Source organism: Mobula hypostoma, chromosome 10 (assembly GCF_963921235.1).
Source record: "Mobula hypostoma chromosome 10, sMobHyp1.1, whole genome shotgun sequence".
Taxonomy (NCBI): Eukaryota; Metazoa; Chordata; class Chondrichthyes; order Myliobatiformes; family Myliobatidae; genus Mobula; species Mobula hypostoma.
Genome location: NC_086106.1, coordinates 110,515,229 through 110,536,985, shown reverse-complemented (window position 1 = coordinate 110,536,985; position 21,757 = coordinate 110,515,229). Strand labels below are relative to the sequence as shown.

Below are 21,757 nucleotides of genomic sequence, written 5' to 3'. Positions count from 1 at the left end.
GGAGGCTACCCAAACGGAATATATGTTGTCCCTTCAAGCTAAGTGTGGCCTCATCATGACAGGGAAGGAGGCCATGGATGGACATATTGGAATGGGAATGGGAAGTGGAATTAAAATGGGTGGCCACTGGGAGATCCTGCTTGTTCTGGCGGATGGAGCGTAGATGCTTGGTGAAGCGATCTCCCAATCTATGTCTGGTCTCACCAATGTACAGGCGGCCACACTGGGAGCACCGAGCACAGTAAATGACCCCAACAGGCTCACAGGTGAAGTGTCATCTCACCTGGAAGGACTATTTAGGGCCCTGAATGGTAGTGAACGAGAAGGTGTAGGGGCAGGTGTAGCACTAGTTCTGCTTGTAAGGATAAATGCCAAGAGGGAGGTCAGTGGGGAGGGCCGAGTGGACAAGGGAGTCACATAGGGAGCTATCCCTGCGGAAAGCAGAAAGTGGGGGGGAGGAGGAAAAGATGTGCTTGGTGGTGGGATCCTGTTGGCGGTGGCAGAAGGTGCAGATAATTATGTGCTGCATGCAGAGGCTGGTGGGGTGGTAGGTGAGGACAAGAGGAACCCTACCCCTGTAGGGTGGCGGGAGGATGGGGTACGAGCAGAAGTGCATGAAGTGGAAGAGATACTTTTCAAAGATGCTGCCTGAGTTGCTGAGTTCCTCCAGCATTTTGTGTGTATTATGAAAGATATAAGTGTCGTGAATTGAGAACCTGTCTTTGGAATGACACATCTAAAACAAACATTCTCAAAATCAGCTGCAGTATGGATTTTTAGTTTTGTTTTTCCAGTAATGTGTTTTAATGATCAAATCAAATAAGCACTCTTGAGTGCCCTGTACAGTGTTACATTTTCATTTCCCATAGCACCATCATTATGACTCAGAGTAAAAGTCAATGCAATGTCAATTAATGAGAAAGTATTATATCAGTACATGGTGTATCATTCTGATTCATTCCATTCTAAGCTTTATTCTACAGTCATGGTATCTCACCAGTTGTATTCCCCAAATAAATCTAATGTTCCAACTAGCTAGACCTGTTTGATTCTTTCCCCTCAGCTTTCCATTGTAATCCAGTGCTCTTTGTTAACAGGGGACAGGCTCACAATGAGCTTCAGGGATCATCTCTTCTTTGCACTTTCCTCTTTAGATACTTTAACCCTCCTGGATAACATAACATTTTGGAGATCAGTGCCAGGAAAGTTTTCATCTTAAACATGTGAAATCTTCAAGCATATCATTTTACAACCATCAACCTAGAACCATGGACGCACTACAGCCCATCTAGTCTGTGCCAAACTATTACTCTGCCTAGTCCCATCGACCTGGACCTGAACTATAGCCCTCCAGACCCATCTTGGTACACTAAATATTTCAGGTTTACAACAGGAGACAAAGGAGAAAATGGAGTAAAATTTTGACTGTATAGATATTCTTTGCTGTATAGATGAAATTTAGTTGACGTTGAACTCTCTATTCTAAAATTGGATTCCACTGAAGTCAAACATGAACTTCAATACATAACTGTTATTATACACCAAGTCTAGAGCATGCAATCGAAGCCGATTTTCCATAATTTACTGCATTAATACTGCGACTGCAATTCAAAGTTGGTTGTAAAGGTGCTGAGAATCATAAAAGGCTTCATTTAAATGCAAATTTTTTTCCCCAGAAAATTTACAAAAAGCTGTTCACAACATAAAAAGAAAAGTCTTTATGTTAAGTCTGCAGAAGGAGGATTTCACCACTTACCGACTATAAGATGCTAACACATAGGAGCTAAGTTAGACCATTCAGCCCATCGAGTCTGCTCTGCTATTCCACCATGGCTGAGTTATTATCCCATTCTCCTGCCATCTACCCATAACCCTTGATGGCCTTACTAATCAAGAACCTATCAACCTCCACTTTAAATATACTCACTGCTTTGGCCTCCACAGCCGTCTGTGGCCATGAATTCCACAGATTCACCACCCTCTGGCTAAAGACATTCCTCGTCACCTCTGTTCTAAATGGATGACCCTCTATTCTGAGGCCGTGCCCTCTAGTCCTACACTCCCCAGGACTTTATCACAGCTCAGGGCATTCCAAAGTTTGGAGTTCCATTCTGGTGCTGTTCTGTAAGGAATCTCTGCGTGTCCTCCCCGTGGAATGCGTGGGTGTCCTCCGGGTGCTCCAGTTTAGTCCAAAGACGTACCGAGTAGGTTAAGTTGTCATTCTTTTTCCGTGATTAGGTTAGGGTTAATCGGGGTTGTGGGGTTGTTGGGGTGGCGTGGCTCAGAAGGCTGGAAGGGTCTGCTGCATGGTGTATCACTAAATAAATAAATAGGAAACGTCCTCTCCACATCCACTTCAACGAGATCACCCTCATTTTTCTGAACTCCAGCGAGTACAGGCATCAAGCATGCCTATAAACTTGAGCACATCCAGAAAATCTATGGGGCACCAGTTATCCCTTTGCACACTGGGTGCTGCAGAAAATCTCATCTGTGCCCAAGACCCCAAAGTCAGAAACTACAGCCTTGATCTTTCGCATTCTTGTAGCCAGAAATGTGCTGCCTCGTTCATCCTTTCCCGAGGCCAGACTTGGCAGCTCTATGGCTGGTAGCCCACTGGCTCTGGGGTGGGGGCAGGAGAGCTGACTATTGCATTAAGAGAACCACCAGCTGATATTGTTGGGGGGGGGAAGGGTTGTTAGAAATCACACTAAATTTTCGAATGGGGAAGGTAGTCTGGAAGGTGTAAGTGGTGCCAAGAAGTGACCTGGAAATAGTTGTTTAATTGTTACCTCATCTAGGTAAAAGTGATTTTCAGTCACATTGTCAAACACGGCAGAGTTATTCAGTCTAATTTCAAGGCACTAATGTCCTTCAACCTTTCTGTGAGCATAACTATTCTGCTTCCTCATCAGTAAATGGCTCAAGTAGTTGAAATTATCCAGAACTCTCAGAGGTATTGATCATTCCCCTATTCTCGAGTGAGGCCATTTATAATGCTTTTTCTGTTCAAAACAGGAACAGATGTCAAAGTTTTGGCACTTTCTTTTTCAATTCTGCAATAATTTATGAATTAATTGACATACCTGCTGTTTCCATGTTCTGTGCTTCGACAAACATGAAATATTGGCTGGGTTTAATTTCTCCCTGTAAAGTTAGCCGATGTAGTGAGAGTCTGCATGATGCCGATGCAGAGGCACTGTTTTATAACTACCTTCATCAACCGTTTTCAGAAAGATCCTCCTGCAAAACAAGATTAAAACATTTTTTGATCAAAGAAAAGGCAAAAAAAAATTACCCATGAGCATGGACCATCCAAGCCATGCTGTCTTCTCACTGCTGCTGTTGGGAAGGAGGTACAGGAGCCCTAGGGCCCACACCACCAGGTTCAGGAACAGCTATTACCCTTCAATCACCAGGTTCCTGACCCAGAGTGGATAACTTCAACAGTGAATAGATTCTACAACCTATGGACTCTACAACTCATGTTCTCTGTATTATTAATTAATTATGATGGACTGAATTCATGGTTGAATGATAATTTCTGTGCAATGCCTTTGTACAAATGTTGGAACTGCAAATTCAAGCAATCTTGAATTTTTCAATGGAGAAAGGAATCAAACTCAGAGCTGTATTTTCTCACCCATGGCAGAAGTAATGCATCTTGCCAACATCTACCCATTAACCCTAACAGTAAACTCAACATTTTCATTCCTTACTCAGAGAACAGAGAACATTATAGCACAGTACAAGCCGTTCAGTCCATGATGTTTTAACCTACTGTAAGATCAATCTAACAGTAAACTCAACCTTTTTCATTCCTTGCTTTGAGAACAGAGAACGTTATAGCACAGTACAAGCCATTCAACCTATGATGTTTTAAGCTACTGTAAGATCAATCTAATGTTTTCCTCTGTCATAGCAGTCCATCTTTCTTTCATTCATAGGCCTATCTAAGAGTCTCTTAAATGTCCTGAATGTATCTACATCTACCACCATTGAGTTTCACTCACCTACCTCTCTCCGTGTAAAAAAGCCTACCTTTGACATCCTTCAATACTTTCCTTCAACCGCTTTTCAGTTATGCCCTCTGGATTTAGCCATTTCCACCCTGGAGGTAAAAGGTCACTGGCTGTCCACACAATCTCTGCCTCTTATCATCTTGTATGCCTCTATCTCATCCTCCTTCACTCCCAAGAAAAAAGCCCTAGCTCGCTCAACCTATACAGGTACATTGTAATCCATATACATTCTTTTTTTTGTTTCTAACAACCTTAGTTTATAGAACAGTTAATATTGAATCAGATTACAGAGAGCTGCTAACATGGTGTTCTCTGGACATGTTTTGCATATTGCAGAAAGCAGCTTTGAGTGAAACATTTAAATAAGGGAGGCAGAGAAGGTTACAGTCCTAATGTGGGCAAGTGGGGCTACCGTAGATGAGCAAAAGGTCAAAATGGAAATAATGGGCCGAAGGGCTCATTGCTGTGCTGTATTACTCTACGTTTCTTTAACTAATAATGACTGAAATTTAAAAGATTTACACATTAACATAGAGTACTGTGATAGTTTACTACAGAGGAACCAATGTGCAAGGCCAAAGTCATGAAATATGGGTCAACAACATTACACCAAGGTAAAAAAAAAGGGTAAACCAAGAAATTGTGATTAGGAGGGCCTGAGTGCAGAAGTCATATTAGAATTATTGTTAAGTATGTTTGCTGGATGAATTCTAATGAGTTGGAAATACTTGCCCTTCTATAATGAACACACAATCCTCTATAAACCTGCAAACTGTAGGATGACTTCAGACTGAGCAGACTAAGGGCTCTGTTTCTAAAGAAACTGAACTTAAGTAGGTATCTATGAAGTGAGTCAGAGAGGTTCCAGGGCCAAGAAAGTAAAACATATCAGCAAATTGGAAATAACAAATCAATGAAGTTCAAAGGAGTATAACTGTTTCAATAGCAGAAAAAATAAAGTTAAAGGGTGTGGCGCAGAGGTTTGAGTTTGGCAATTGGACAAGAATCATCGTAAATCAGCCACTTTACAAGAACACAGTATTAGTTTTCCAAACTAATGAACTATCCCATTTGTAATTGAATGATGCAAATTAATCACTGGGAGGATTGTTATTATTTAAAATCACTGCTCTAAGTGGCTAAGTTTGTGCTTAAAACTAACAACACTTCGACAATACAGTATTCTTGGGACTTTGACTGAATTGGAGTTAGAATCAGAATCAGGTTTATTATCACTGATATACGTCCTGAAATTTGTTTTGTGGCTACAGTACACTGCAGGACATAAATATCACTGTAAGTTACAATAGTAAATAATAGTGTAAAAGAGGGACAGCGAGGTTATGTTCTTGAGTTCATAATTCCGGTCACAGAGAAGAAAAAGATGTTCCTAAAAAGTTGGGTGTGTGTCTTCAGGGCCCTGTACCGCCTCCCTGATGGGAGGAATGAGAAGAGGGCATGCCCTGGATAGCGAGGGTCCTTAATGACGGATGCTGCCTTCAGGAGGTACTGCATTTTGAAGATGCAGATTTTTTGCATATTGGATGATAATCCATTAACACTTTCAATTCACTTTTTTTAGACATGTTACACAAAAGTACTATGATACACTTCCCAGTGAACCAGACAAATTCAAAGGCAGGATGATACAATATCCAGTGTGTTTAAAATCAGGATGGGAACAAGGACCTGGTGTGCCAAATATGAGCATAGGGACAGGATCCATGCATTTAAAACAAGCAGGCAAGAGATCCCCAATATGTTAATAAGAAGCATGGGAACAGGGCGCCAGTGAATGTGGGAACAGCATCCCAAGGCCAGATACCGAATCACCAGGATTTATGGACAAAGAGACAGCAGGTTATTGGAGTTTTACTGCATGAGTCCAGTTTGTTCTCAATCTCCATCAAGATGTCCAATGACATTCTTTGATACAAAATGAGCCTCAAAGAAAATCAATAAAAGATGAAGTGCTTAATTCAATCTAATCTGACCAACTTAAAAAACTTACATGTTTCTCATTCCAAAGATGCTTTCTGATCTGCTGGGTGCTTCCAGCATTTTCCGTTTTTAACTTCAGATTTCCACCATCTGTATTTTTAGTTACACATGATCGGGTTCTGTCCAAGTAAATTCGATGGTAAAATTTATTCTAACATTTATGGTACTTGTTTCCTAAAACAGAGGATATAGCCTTATCTGATCTAATGATGCTAATTAATTTCAGAGAGCAATGCTATTATACGAGATCATTGTTCACAGTGCTGCTCTTCTATATCATATGTTGCCAATCTGACCATCTGTTTGTCACATTTTCAAAGCCCTATGTTCTGATTATTCTTGCTCAGCAAACACAGCAGGTACCACTTTGTTCCCAAGTACAGGCTCTCCATGCATCACACCTAACCTCGAATCTAAGCACTGCACCTGTCTCTTCACGGCTTCATTTGACCTCAAGCTCCTCTCCAACTGCAAGCTGGATAGCTCCTATTTTTAGGATGCAGAGCAGACCAAGGGAAGGTCAGAAGGATGGTTGATTTGAGTCTACTTGTCTCCTGACCGAAAAGGAAATTTGGATCCAGAATGGAGGTTTTCATATCAAGACCCGATCCTTTTATTTATATGATGGGCTTGACGCAATGCTAGCTCAAACGAGACAATGTGTGCTACTGTAATTGTATTTGTACGTGTGCAACGTAAACAGTGAGGACTGTCTACAATTACAGCAGGTGTACTACAGAGGCAGCCGCAGATCCACTGCCTGTAATAAACTCCGGCTGATTTTTCCACTGTCTTCAGTTGGCACACGAAATATGGCATAGGTCCCAAGTGCCCTTTCAAAAGTGAAAGTAAAGCCACTGTCCCATTTAAAGCGACTTTCGGGAGACGACTAGTGGAATAAAAGGAAAAATGCTGGAAAACATTCAGCAAGTTTGGCAGCAGCTATGGAGGGAGAAAGAGAGTTAACATTTCACAATGTTTCTTTGACAAAATTGGGAAAGCAAGGAAACAAGTTAATTCAGATGAAGGACTTTGAACGAAAAATGTTAACATATTTTTCTTTCCATAGATGCTGCCTGATCTGCCTTGGGTCCCCGGCAATTTTTTTATACTTTTATCTTGGATTTCCAGCATTTTATACATTTTCATAACAATGCCACTGGAAGGAGCAAAAGGAATACGATGAGAGAGACCCATTCACATTTATTGACAATTACATACTCTCAAACATCCAAACTGGTTGGCACGAAGGGCAAGAGAAGCTGGATAAGTTAGGGTGGCATGGTAGTGTTGAAAGGTTCATAGGTTCATTATCAAAGTATGGATGCAGAATACAACTCTAAGATCTGTCTTCTCCAGATAGTCACAAAATACATAAAATATACTGTAGCAAGTAGTGTAATACTTTACAGCACCCGCTGTAAGATTAGGGATTGATTCCTGCCGCTGTCTACAGGGCATTTGTAAGTAATCTCCATGAATGAATGGGTTCCTTAGGGTGTTCCCGTTTCCTCCCAGTTTCCAAAGTCAAACGGTTAGGATTAGCATCTTGTAGGCTTGCTATGTTGGCACCAGAAGCATGCGACATTTGTGAGCAACCCCCAGCACATCCTCGGACTGTGTTGGTTGTTGACGGAAAACGGCACATTTCACTGTATGCACTGATGTTCTGATGTACGCGTGACAAATAAAGCTAATCTTTATTTTTATCTTTGACTGCCTCCTCAGAAGAAATACACTGTACAGTCAACCAGAAAGGAGTTATGAGTCCACAATGCATTAGTATCTTGGCAGGGAAGGCTGTCAAACCCTGTTTTTTAATGGATGACTTCCTTCATTTAGCTCGCTGCTGACAAGAACTGGAGCCTCTGCTCGCTATCTTACTCTCTCAGTACCAGAGAAGACTTCCAACTGACTGCAGTGTAGTTCAATTAAGATAGCATACTACACTGTTAATGGAAACTAAAATCATGACAATTCATATATAATTATCCAAATGTCAAAGATTTGAATTTTTGTTCTTATAATGATGTTTCTTATTCAAAGGGCAGCTCATATCTCAGTGTTATCCCATTTCCTCATAGATCACTGAAAACAAACCGTTTCACTGCTTTGTTTTGTTGCAACAGATTCTTCTTCAAGTAGTCCTGTTCCGACTTGAAAGAGTGCAGAGAAAATTTACAAGGATGTTGCCAGGATTTGAAGACTTGAATTACATGGACTTTATTCAATAGAGTGTAGGAAAAAGAGGGGAGATTTGATAGAGGTATACAAAATTATGAGGGGTATAGGTAGGGTAAATGCAAGCAGGATTTTACCACTGAGGGTGGGTGAGACATGAACTAGAGGTCATGGGTTGAGGATGAAAGGTGAAGTGTTTAAAGGGAACCAGAGGCGGAATTCCACCCCATCACCCATAACATGCCCTGTTCTCATTGTTAGCATCAGGAAGGAGATACAGGAGCCTGAAGGCACACACTCAATGATTCAGGAACAGCTTCTTCCCCTCTTCCATCGATTTCTGAATGGACATTGAACCCATGAACATGACCTCTCTACTTTTTTACTATTTTTATTTTTGCACTACTTACTTTACTTAACTATTATATATATTTGCATACTGCAATTTAGTGTTTTTCTAATATTATGTGTAGCCCCCCTGGCCAGCCTCAGGGTCGCTCGGCTCGCTGTCGTCTAGGTAAACAGCCCTCGGCCCCGCCAAACTGGGTACTTAGTTTGTGTGGATGCTGTGTGATGTACCCCACCCCGCCCAAATAACAGACAATACACCAGATACGATTAAATGATTTACAGTTTATAGATATTACTTGAACTATATAATTAATAGAGAATAAAATATAAAAGGAAAATAAAAGGCACCACACTTATCAAAGTTCAATCTCTTCGTGCACAAACAGTTGGAGCTCAGGACCCTTCTTCTTCACCCTGCGACCCCTCGGATCACCTCGACCGGCCGCCTGGGACCAACAACGGTGGTTGACCAGACGCTCCACACAAGTCCGTCTCCGTCTCCTCTCCTCGCCGAACACCCCACTCGGGGTTCGACCCCGTTAGTGGACTCACAGCACCTGGTCCATCCTCTGTCTCTCTCTCTCTCCCACCTTCTGCCCCAAAACCCCCGCGCATACAATATCTTACAGACACACCAAAACCATAACAACTATCGCAATTGGTTCACTCGTCCTCTTATCAATAGATAATCCAAAACAAACTGCTAGTGGGAGGACTTTCTCAGCAGTTAACATAACAAAGAAGCCCTTTCAATTATAACATAACAAAGAAGCCATTTTAATTAGACTACGCAGTGACATAAAAAAAGAAACCCCCTTACATATGTAATGCATTGTACTGCTGCCTCAAAAACGACAAATATCATGACATATGCCAGAATATTAAATCTGATTTTAATCCTGAACTTCTTCACTCAAGAGGGCAGTGAGATTGTAAAACAAGCTGCCAGCAGAAGTGATGGATATAAGGTTCAATTTTAATATTTAAGATAAATTTGGATAGGTACATGGGTGGAAGGGGTATGGACTAGGCAGATTAATAGTTTGGCACAGACTAGATGGGCTGAAGGGTCTGTTTCTGTGCTATGGTGTTCTATGACTCTATGATCCAGACTATCTCCCCAATCCATTCTCTATGAGTCTTGTTAATTAGATTTGGTGTACTATTTGATCTGTTCTTTTCATTCCTGTAATGAGGGTGTCACTGGTATTGACAGCATTTATTGTCCATCCTCATTTCCCTTTGTGATGAGCTATTAAGAGGTCATGAGATAAGAATATTCTCACTGTGCTAAATAGGTGGGATTTTCCAAGACTGTTCACCCAAGTTTGCACCTAAAGTTCTTTTCAAAAACATCTTTAAAGACAAAAGCTTTAAAGAACTACCGAGTCAACCTACTGTTGTAACTCAATCCTTACCGTCTACATTGACCCAGCAGGGTTGATCCGTTTTGGGGTCCCGTGCATCCAGGTCTTTTTCCTGCAGTTCATCCATAAATTTTGTTTGTTATTCCTTATTCCATCAGTCACAGTTCCCGGCCACACTGTAAGTGCGTAAAATATATTCCATTAATCTCTACAAGAACTATACGACTGTGATAGCAGAGAGAGATATAAAAAAAATCTCATTCCAATACTTAACTCTATTTAACAATACAAGCGAGGACAAATGTTTATCACAAGTTGGTTTGCTACAGCGGGTACTTAGGTTGCAGGAGATGTTTTATGTGTTTTTTATATACATAAATGGAAGGGAGTGCAGGACACAAGGTTAATGCTGCCATTGTTATCAAAATCAATGCTGCTGTAATTACCAACATCTCATCTTCAGAATAAACCAATGGAGAATTTAGTGATCTCTGAAATGAATGAATATAGTTCCATCAATGCTCTAGTGTTTGAGATATGTTAATGTAGTGCTGACAGCTCAAACTCAGTGCTCATAGGGTAAATTCATGTTAAAAATTGTACTTTTCATTTTTTTTGCTTTCATAATTTTCTAGAAGCAAGTGTTTTAATGATTAATCCATTTTGATCTACGTTTTAACAATCAATCCACTCAGGTCTACATTTTCACAATCAATACACACTAAGACATTTATAGCAACATGTGTTTATTCTCCAATCTGTGGAGAGACGTGAGTATAATCCATATTATTTTTAATTTTAGTGTCAGTTTTCTCAGTTCATATTGTAAGGGCCAACAGCTTTTGGTATGTAATGCTGAGCTTCAGTTATGTAGTCATTATACACAAGTGTACTCACAGAGTGGGCACGATTTGTATGTGTACTATTGCAGCTATGACCAGGCATTCACAATCCACAGTGAAAGGAAAGAATTATTTCCCTTTATGCAATTCCAGATGTCCAAAAGCATTATACTGCCATTGAAATGCTTCAATTATCGGACTATTTATTGACATCTGCCAATGTTTAAAGCTGAGTGAGTTAAATTGCACATAATAAAATTTCTATTATTCAGCAAGTAAAGTCAATTTAGTCAAACATTAGTTTAAAGAAGAGGAAACAGAAACTAAGCAACACACACAAAATGCTAGAGGAACTCAGCAGGCCAGGCAGCATCGACGGAAAAGAGTACAGTCGACACTTTGGGCCAAGATCCTTCAGCGGGACTGGAGAAAAAAGAGATCAGGGGTCAGAGTAAGAAGGTGGGGGGAGGGGAGGGAAGAAACCACAGTGACAGGTGAAACTGGAAGCGGGGTGGGGCGGGTGAAGTAAAGCACTGGGGAGTTGATTGGTAAAAGAGATTTCCAGCATCTGCAGATCTTCTCTTGTTTGTGAAACAGAAACTAAAGCAACTTCTGCCAACAAAAGCAGGACAATTTCACCAGAAGAAAAGCAGTGAGTGCAAAATAGTTACATACAGATCATGTGCATTAAATGAATCTCAGTCACACACAAATGCATGGTGCTCACTGACAAAGGATTCATGTGCTCTGGCTGACTACGTTGTTTGCCACCACAGTCAACAGCAGTTACCACTGTAAAGCCGTTAATATGGCAACCATGGTCCACAAAAAGCTATGTGATAATAGCCAGGTAATCTGTTTGAGGGTTCAATATCAGTCAAGGCAATGCTCCCCAAATAATGCCTCCATCAATAAAGCAATCGTTTGAGAGCTAGGTGGGGTCTTAGTTCAGCATTTTATACAAAAGTGGCAGTCCCAGGACTGTAACTTGATTTTAAGTCTATAGAGATTTGAATACCAAAATTAGGAAGCTCATTAGGATCACGAGCAGGAACATGGCTGATCTTCCCCCTTTTGAGGTCAGTGTGGCACCCACACATCAACAGCATCTTGACTCAGTTAGCTCAAAAACTGAACCAGGGTGATTCATCTGCATGGCCCAGCCAGAAAATCATGTACCGAAGAATCAGAACTTCAAAACACGTCAAAAAATCGCCCTCACCATGGAAATATGCCAATTGCCAAATAAAGGGTTAAACCAATTCATAGAGCCATTGAGCATAAGAGCATGGGTAACCTCTATGGCTGATTCAGAAAATTAAGACACATGGGATCCATGGTGTATTGGTCGTTTGGGTTCAGAACCAGCTCGCCCATTGAAGACAGAGGGTAATGGTCAAAGGTATTTATTTCAGCTGGAGGACTGTGGTTAGTGGTGTTCTGCAAGGGGTCTGTACTAGGACCTCTGTTGGTTGTGATCTATATAAATGACCTGAATGAAAATGTAGAGGGGTGCGTTAGTAAGTTTGCAGATGACTGGCAAAGAATACAACAAGATATAGGTCAGTTTCAGATATGGGCAGAGAAATGGCAGATGGAGTTTAACCCCAGCTGAATGTGAAATGTTGCACCTTGGTAGGTCAAATGCAAAGGGACAATATACTAAGGGCAAGATCCTTAGCAGTGTGGACGAACAGAGGGAGCTTCGAGTCCAAGTTCATAGATCTCTGAAAATGGCTACACAGGTTGATTGGGTGGTTAAAATGGCATATGGCATGCTTGCCTTTATTCGTTGATGTGCTGAGTTCAAAATTCAGGAAGTTATATTGCAGCTTTATAAAACTCTAGTTAGGCTGAATCTGGAGTGCTGATGCACCACTACAGCAAGGATGTCAAAGCTTTGGAGAGGGTGCAAAAGAGGTCTACCAGGATGCTACCTGTGTGTGAAAACGAGAGGTTGGACATGCTCGGGTTGTTTTCTCTGGAGTGGTGGATACTGAGGGGAGATCTGACAGAGGATTATAAGATCACAAGAGACCTAGAGAAGAGAGTATTTTTCCCAGGGTTGAAATGTCTAATACTAGAAGGCATGCATTTAAGGTGAGAGGGGGGTAAGTTCACAGGAGATGTGAGGGCAAGTTTTTTTTATACACAGAGAGTGATGGATGCCTGGAACGAGCCACCTGGGGTAGTGATAGAGGCAGAAACATTAGAGACTTTAAAGACAGCCATGTGAGAAAATGGAAGGATATGGACATTGTGTAAGCAGAAGAGATTAATTAAGTTAGGCATTTGATTATTAATTTAACTGGTTTGGCACAACATTGTGGGGTGAAGGGCCTGTTACTGTGCTGTACTGTTCCGTGTTCAATGCTCTACGAGAATCTGAGAATCGTACATCCTCAGAAATGGCATCTGGCCTCCTTGGGTTCACTATATCATTTTCCTTTCTAACTAATCAAATCAAGCTTAATTATCATTCAAACCATACATGGATACAGTTGAATGAGGCAGCATTTCCCTGGAGCCTGGATGCATAACATACATTCAAAATAATGAGAAGGAGAGAGAGAAAAAAACACACACATTGTCACGCAAGAAAACACATGTACTGTCCAAGTCCCTGAGCAACATGCAAATTGATGGTACAGCTCCTGGCAATCCAGCCTGTCATTCCACTGACTGAACACTGGAGGGCAACACTGACGGGAGAGACCAGCCTCCAACTGAGCATGAACACCAGGCTACACTACCTCCAGTGTCTTCTCACTTGGACTGCAGCAGCATGCAAGCCCGCGGCTTGAGGCCTAGTCCTTGCTACAACTGAGGCCACACTGCTGCCTCGCTGTCTGTTTTCCACCAAACAAGGGAAATAGGCCAGCAGCATTTTACATTATCAATGTCTAACAGGGTCTTGTGATCGCAGGAGGAATGTCCAAGACAGTCACACATGGTTACACTGCATGCTGCTTTCGTGCACCAACTCTGATGCCCTCGAGTAGCAGGGAGCAAAATGATCTGCACCAAGGTCAGCTCCTCCGAATCTTCTCTGGCCCATCTGCTGGCTTCTCCTTCTCCAGCCCAAGCGCTAGCTTCTTCTTCTCTGACCTGAGTGCCAGCTCCTTCGGCACTCTGGCTGGCTGTACCAAACAACGAACAGATCACTGATGCAGTAGACCTGCTGCATCCATTGTTCTTGGAGTCCAGTGTGGTCTTACCATCATAAACAACACATTTTTAAAAAGAAAAATGTACCTTTGGTTGGCTCCTGAGAGGCCGTTGGGTTCAAATGTGCCACCATAAATTTCCCAATGATTTGTTTTAATGATAGCTATGTGATCTCTTCAGTAAAGAAGGCTTTTGGCAAGTTCAGCCCTGAGCCACCTTGCATTGCACAGAAACAGATGAGCTATGTGTTGGTATTTGTTTATTGTTGTCACATGTACCAAGATACAATGAAATGCTTGCCTTGCATACTGTTCATACATAGTGCATTAAGTATAAGGTAAAACAATAATGCAAAAACGTGAATAAGCTACCAAAAAACTTCAGTGCAGGTAAATGGAAAAAAAAACGCAAGATCATAATGAAGTACATATCATAGAGATTGTGTGTACAAGGGATTAGATGTATGTCTCCCATTGGAAAAGGCAATATGAGACAGTGACATAACCATAACCAGTTTTGTCCAGCATCTGCCAAATTGCATTAATGCACCAAAGCCCCATCTCAGCAACAAGACATATTTCTACAACTTGACATTTACAGTTTTTTTCCCCGTCAGTAAACTAAATCCCTCTTTTGTCTGACACTTACACCACACACATCTAAGGCCTTTTAGGACTCTATTTTGATTCAGGGTTTACAGTTCATGCTTAAAATGCAGGAAGATTTCCACTTTAATCCCCTGTTGAACCCTATTGACAATTGTTATCATGTTTCTAAAGGAACCAGGCATGCGGAAGAGCACAGACTGGAGTCAATAATCAAAGGAGCCTGGCATAACTAATTATTTAGGAAAGTTAGTCTGCAAGGTTTTAAGAGAGGTAAATTATGTCGCACAAAGAATTGCTCAAATTCTTTGAGGATGAGGGATTCAGGGTATCCTGTAGATGCTGTGTATTGACATTTCCCAAAGGCATTTGACAAGCTCCTATATGAGAAGCTGTGCATAGATTAAGAGCTACTGCATCTTAGGTAGTATGTTAGTTAGTATGGAATGAAAACTCACTGTCATATACTAAACAAAGAACTGGAATTATTTAGCTGTGTTTAGCCTGGACCAATGTAATGAATGGTTCAACCTCTGGCCCTCAATTGTTAACTATTTACATTGGTAACCTATAGGAAGGAACGAAATGTAAGATTTCCAAGTGGGCTGATGATATGAAGATAGGTGTAAAGGCATGTTATGTTGAGGAAATTATGATTCTGCAATGGGATATAAATAGAATGAGTGATTCAGCGAAAACCTGGCAAACGAAGTTTAATGGGAAAGTGTGACGTCATTCACTTCAGTAAGAGGAAACAAAAGGCAGCTTAGTATCTACATGGAACCTGCATATGAATAAGGTAAGTCTCTAGCATTCTCTGCCTCAGAGGATGGTGAAGGACAGGCAACTACATACATTTATAGTGGAAGCAGATAAATATTATTTGTAAGATTGAGGAATTGAGGGTTATGGGGAATGGCCATAATTCAGTTGAGGCTAGCACTGATCAGCCATAATCATACTGAATGGTGAGGTAGACTTGAGGTTTTCTTCTATTCTTCTGTCGAAGAAATCTCTTTAACAATATGTTTACAATTTGTAATGTATGGCTACCACAAAACAACAAACTCACAACATATGCCAATTATATTAAATCTGATTCTGATTCATATGTGTAGATGATTTTTGAAGGTGAAAGCCTCCATGAGGAGGCTTTCACCTTCAAAAACGAATTTCATGTGGTAATGGTACTCTTATAATGCTGTTCACTACAAAATTCTAAAAAAAATTTGCCTCTAGGATTAATGGCAATAAAATCCAAATTAGAACCATGTGTGAGTCGTATCCATGGGACTGTCAGATTTTCATTGATGGTTAGAGAGAAGGGAGGTGTTAAGTTTTGCAAATACAAAATACAATACTAATTGGAAGCAAAAACACGGAGCTGGGAATGCGTGTTTAGTTTTGTTTTTACTTTAGCGAGACACACACGTATGACGTGGTGGTGTGATAACATAAGTCATTCACCTTCTTTTAAAATAGAACATAGAAATCTACAGCACATTACAGGCCCTTCAGCCCACAATGTTGTGTTGACCATGTAACCTACTCCAGAAACTGCCTAGAGTTGCCCTACTGTGTCGCCCTTTATTTTTCTAAGCTCCATGTCCCTATCTAAGAGTCTCTTAAAAGACCCTATTGTATCTGCCTCTGCCACTGTCGCTGGGAGTGCGTTCCACGCACTGTGTGGAAAAACTTAATTCTGATATCCCCCTTGTATCTACTTCCAAGCACCTTAAAACTATGCCTCCTTGGGTTAGCCATTTCAGCCCTGGGAAAAAGCCTCTGACTATCCACACAATCAATGCCTCTCATCATCCGGTCACCCCTCATCCTCCGTTGCTCCAAGTTCACTCAACCAATTTTCATAAGGCAAGCTCGCCAATACAGACAACATCCTTGTAAATCTTTGCACTCTCTCTATAGGATCCACATCCTTCCTGTAATGAGGTGACCAGAACTGAACATAGTACTCCAAGTGGGGTCTAAGGTCTTATGTAACCCTTAATGAATTATTTAAACAATAAAGAATGCTTAATTAGTAAATTTACAATATTACTCAAATTTTACTGTATTATTAAATGTGTAACACTCCTTTCTGAGCTATAACCTCAACTAGACATCCAGGGCAGAGTAAATTTTAAATTTTCAGCACTGAAGATTTAATCGCTGTGGAGGATTTCTTACTCTTGTATGATGATATCTTTCCTGATATGGGGAGTCATTCTGCTTGGCAGGTGAGACTTGTGGCTGTGAAACAATCTCAGCTTCTCTGGCCTGAGGTTTCAACCGTGGTGATTGTAGAGTCGACTCTGGGACTGCAGGAAGTAGTTCTGTCAGCTCTGGGCACCTCTCATCTCTTTTCTCTAAGATGCTCCATCAGCATTTCCATGATTAGTTGTCTTCTTAAATTTGATCTTGTAATTCTGTCCTCCAAGGAACAGAGCCCATTTCTGCATTTGTGGTGCTGCTGTTAGTGGAACACCCTTCTGTGGACTAAAAATGGACACTAGCGGTCGATGATCAGTAATGAGAGTAAACTCCCTGCCGTAAAGTTTTACATCCCAAACCACACTCAAGAACTCTTTGCATAATTTTTCTCTGCAGCAGTAAAATAATGTGATGCAAAGGCTACAGGCTGTTCACTTCCATCACTCATAACATGTAACAGGACTGCACCTATAACATAAGGCAAGGTGTCACAGGCAAGCTTCACTGGATGCTGTGAATCAAAATGTGTGAGTACAGTGTCTGACGTCTCCATTTCCTTTACCTTTCGAAAAGCCATTTCACGCTGCTTTGTCCATTGCTATTTCTTCCCATCTATAGTAATGAGTTCAAGGGGTTCAGCACAGTAGCCAGCTTTGGCAGGAACCTGTTACAATAATGACCACAACTGTGACACGTACTTTCGCCTTGGGGCATCCACCACTGCTTGCATTTTATTGGCACACTTATGTTATCCTTGTGTGCCAATGGTGTGACTACAGAAAGTGATGCTTGGTTTAAAGAATTCACACTTGTTGCATCATGCTCTAAACCCATAATCTTCTAACCTTTTCAACACTGTGCTGAGATTTTGGAGATATTCCTTGTCATCCTCACCAGTAACAATTACGTCATCCACGTAACACTGAGTGCCTGGGCAGCCTTGCAGTACATAGCTTTCTGCCAGAGTTCAGATGCAGATGCTACTCCAAAAATAAGTCTACTGTAGCAACGTAGATAATATTACAGCTCGGCAGTCAATAACATCATCCCCTTAAATCAAATCAATAAACTTCAAGACTTGAACTCAATACCTCCTTGTGCAATTGGATCCTTGATTTCCTCATTCGCAGACCCCAGTCAGTTCAGCTTGGCACCAGTATCTCCTCCATAATCTCCATCAGCACAGGTGCACCACAGGGCTGGTGTGCTTAGCCCTCTGCTCTACTTACTTTACATTTACGACTGTGTGGCCAAGCACAGCTCCACTGCCACAACCAAATTTGCTGACAACACCCACAGTCGTTTGCCAAATCAAAGGTGGTGACAAATCAGCCTACAGGAGGGAGATTGAAAATCTGGCTGAGTGGTGCCACAACAACCACCTCTTACTCAATGTCAGCAAGACCAAGGAGTTGGTTATTTACTTTAGGAGGGGGAAACCAAAGGTCCATGAGCCAGACCTCATTGGAGGATCAGAGGTTGAGAGAGTCAGCAACTTTAAATTCCTCAGTGTTATCATTTCAGAGGATCTGTCCTGGGTCCAGCATGCAAGTGCAATTATGAAGAAAACCTGGCAGAGCCTCTACTTCCTCAGGAGTTTGTGACGATTAAGCATTATATCTACACTTTGACAAACTTCTACAGATGTGTCATGGAGAACATATTGACTGGCTACATCACAGCCTGGTATGGAAACGCCAATGCCCCTGGAATGGAAAATCCTACAAAAGGTAGTGGATATGGCACAGTCCATCATGGGTCAAGCCCTCTCCACCACTGAGCACATCTACATGATGTGTTGTTGCAGGAAATCAGCATCCATCATCAGGGACCCCTGCCACCTGGGTCATGCTCTCTTCTCATTGGTGCCATCAGGAAGAAGGTACTCACACCACCAGGTTCAGGAACTGTTATCTCTCAACCATCAGAGTTTTGAACAAAAGAGAATAACTTCACTCAACTTCACTTACACCATTACTAAAATGTTCCCACAATTAATGGATCCACTTTCAAGAACTCTTCATCTCATGTTCTCAGTATTATTTATTTATTATTATTTGAAACCGGCATAAGCACCAGCCTGCCACAAAGGCTCGGGACAGACTTTAACTAACTATTATTATTTCTTCCATTTTGTATTAGCATAGTTTGTTGCGTTTTGCACACTGGTTGAGCTCCCAAGTTGGTACAGTCTTTCATTGATTCTATTATGGGTAATATTCTATAACAGATTTATTGAGTATGCCCAAGGTTATACGTTGACATTTGTGTACTTTGATAATAAATTTACTTTGAACTTTTGAACTTTAAAGCTCTTTGTGAGTGTTTAAGGTGAGAAACACTTTGGACTCTTCTCCCATCTCCATCTGTAGTTAGGCCTAAACTAATTCCACTTTGCTGAAGCGTGTTCCTCCAAAAAGATTTGCAAAGATATCCTCTATCCTGGGCATAGAGTATTGATCTACATTCAGTACTGGGTTGATGGTGACCTTAGAATCACCACAGATTCTGACAAATCCAATTTTCTTGGCTACTGGAATCACTGGCTTTGCCCATGGTGTCCACTCAACCTTGGAAAGAATTTCTGCAGCCTCCATGTAATCTAGCTCACTGGCTACTTTCTCAAAGGTGGTATAAAAAAACAGATGCTTTTTTTAAAACTTGAATGTAGCTTTTTCATTTTAATATTATTTTATCCTTGATATGTTTGAGTTTTCCAGTTCCATCCTGAACACTGCTGTGGCATCACCCAGTACTTTTCTTAATTTGCTTTCAGTTGACTCTACTACAGGGAACAACGAGATCTAGGTGTCCTTGTACATCAGTCACTGAAAGTAAGCATGTAGGTACATCAGGCAGTGAAGAAAGCTAATGGCATGTTGGCCTTCATAACAAGGGGAGTTGAGTATAGGAGCAAAGAGGTCCTTCTGCAGTTGTACAGGGCCCTGGTGAAACCACACCTGGAGTATTGTGTACAGGTTTGGTCTCCAAATTTGAGGAAGGACATTCTTGCTATTGAGGGAGTGCAGCGTAGGTTCAAAGGGTTAATTCCCGGGATGGCGGGACTGTCATATGTTGAAAGATTGGAGCAACTGGGCTTGTATACACTGGAATTTAGAAGGATGAGAGGGGATCTGATTGAAACATAAAAGATTATTAAGGGATTGGACACGCTAGAGGCAGGAAACATGTTCCCAATGTTGGTGGAGTCCAGAACCAGAGGCCACAGTTTAAGAATAATGGGTAGACGATTTAAAACGGAGTTGAGGAAAAACTTTTTCACACAGAGGGTTGTGGTTCGGTGGAATGCTCTGCCTCAGAAGGCAGTGGAGGCCAATTCTCTGGATTCTTTCAAGAAAGAGTTTGATAGAGCTCTTAAAGATAGTGGAGTGAAGGGATATGGGGCAAAGGCAGGAAAAGGGTTACTGATTGTGGATGATCAGCCATGATCACAGTGAATGGCAGTGCTGGCTCAAAGGGCTGAATGGCCTACTCCTACACCTATTGTCTATTGGAACGTGGCATACATTGGTGGATGGATCTCCAATCAAGTTGTAGTTGGCTCAGCCAATTATGAGCCGACATTGCTTGCCCTCCTGTTTTTACCACACACAAGCCCAGTGTAGCTTGTTGATTGCTGTATTTTACCATTATGAATGTCATTCCCATAGGAGTTATCTTTTCTCCAGTATAAATTTTTAGTTGGATATCTGTCCACTTCAGTTTAGTATCCTTGAAATGCTGTTCAATCTCATTTTGTGGAATGACTGAAACAGCCAAGCCAGAGTCAAATTCCATTTTAATTAATTTGTTGTTCACTTGTGGAGTAAGCCATAATGCTTGGTCATTATTAGTTTCACATTGTAAATCTCAAGGCTACTCAGTCCTTGGTCACTCTCTTCATTATCAGGTTTTTTATCAACAGCATGCAGATTAGTACTCTTTTTGAAACTGCAGTTTGACTTTTTTTCTTTGTCTCTTCCCTGTGGAGTCTATTTATTTCTGTCTGCCTGACATGCTCTTTGTATGTGTCCTACTTTGATGTATTTTCTGCAAGTTTCGCCTTTAAACCTGTATTGGTCTGGTGTATGCAAGTCCCTACTATAATGGTAACACAATTCGTTTGGCCAGGCTGGTTTTTGATTACTTTGTAATTTTGTTTGTGCTCACTTTCATTCCTGACTATAGCTTAATTGTATCTCTGTCTGCTGCTTCCATTGATAAAGCTATTTCAACTGCTCTTTTAAATGTAAGTTGCGCTTCAGTTAGGAGTCATTTTTAAATGTTTTCTTGTAACATTCCACAAACTAAATGATCTCTCAGTGCGTCATTAAACTCATCACTGAACTGGCAATACTCAGACAATCTCTTCATTTCAGCTACATATACTGAAATGAACTCCCTTTCCTTTTGAATTTGCTTAAGAAAACCTAAGCGTTCTGCAATCAATAATGATTTAGTTGGTGCAGTTAAACATCTAAGTAGACTGTATGCCTTTAATTACGATACATTCAGCAATACCGGCATTCGCTTCTTATTGGCTATTCACTAGCATTAAAATACTGTTCAATTCACTCAGTATACAATATCCAGTTATCCCTTGTGCAATTGAATGTGTCGATGTAGCCAGCTATTTCTGCTTTTTAAAAAAATTTATGATTATTATCAACCCGTCCTTTCTGTTTATGAACCTGTGAATTTAGTCCATTTTCTATCTTTTAACACAACTGTTTCTGCCCTTTTCAGAAGAAGCACATGCTGTGCATTTCTCTTTTTAAACTCAAGTGACTCGCAGCGCTTTTTAAAAAAACTTGAACTTCTTGCTGTGTTTCAACAAATAGGTAGTCATCTCGGATTCGCTTTAAAACTTCCTGTTGTCACTGTTATGTTCTTAAACTCCATAACATAAAGCTAATTGAAAGCAAAAGCATGGAGCTGGGAATGTGTGCCTTAGTTTCATTTTCACTTTAGTGAGACGCACACGTACGACATGGGGGAGGGGGGGTAGC

At 41.1% G+C, this 21,757-nt stretch overlaps 1 protein-coding gene across 3 annotated transcripts in view; it reads right to left on the bottom strand.

Moving 5' to 3' along the window:
* Nucleotides 1-21,757, bottom strand: part of nexmifb (neurite extension and migration factor b) — a 299,468-nt gene that overhangs the window by 29,073 nt on the left and 248,638 nt on the right. For 2 of the 3 annotated variants that reach the window (XM_063061034.1, XM_063061035.1), the window contains exons 2-3: nt 9,974-10,098; nt 3,087-3,243 (exon numbers count right to left, since the gene is read on the bottom strand). In XM_063061034.1, coding sequence (XP_062917104.1) covers nt 3,087-3,120 — 34 coding nt within the window. In that variant the 5' untranslated portion in view covers nt 3,121-3,243; nt 9,974-10,098. Of the gene's footprint in view, nt 1-3,086; nt 3,244-9,973; nt 10,507-21,757 lie in introns of those variants that run through there. The other variant, XM_063061036.1, reaches the window with a different exon arrangement.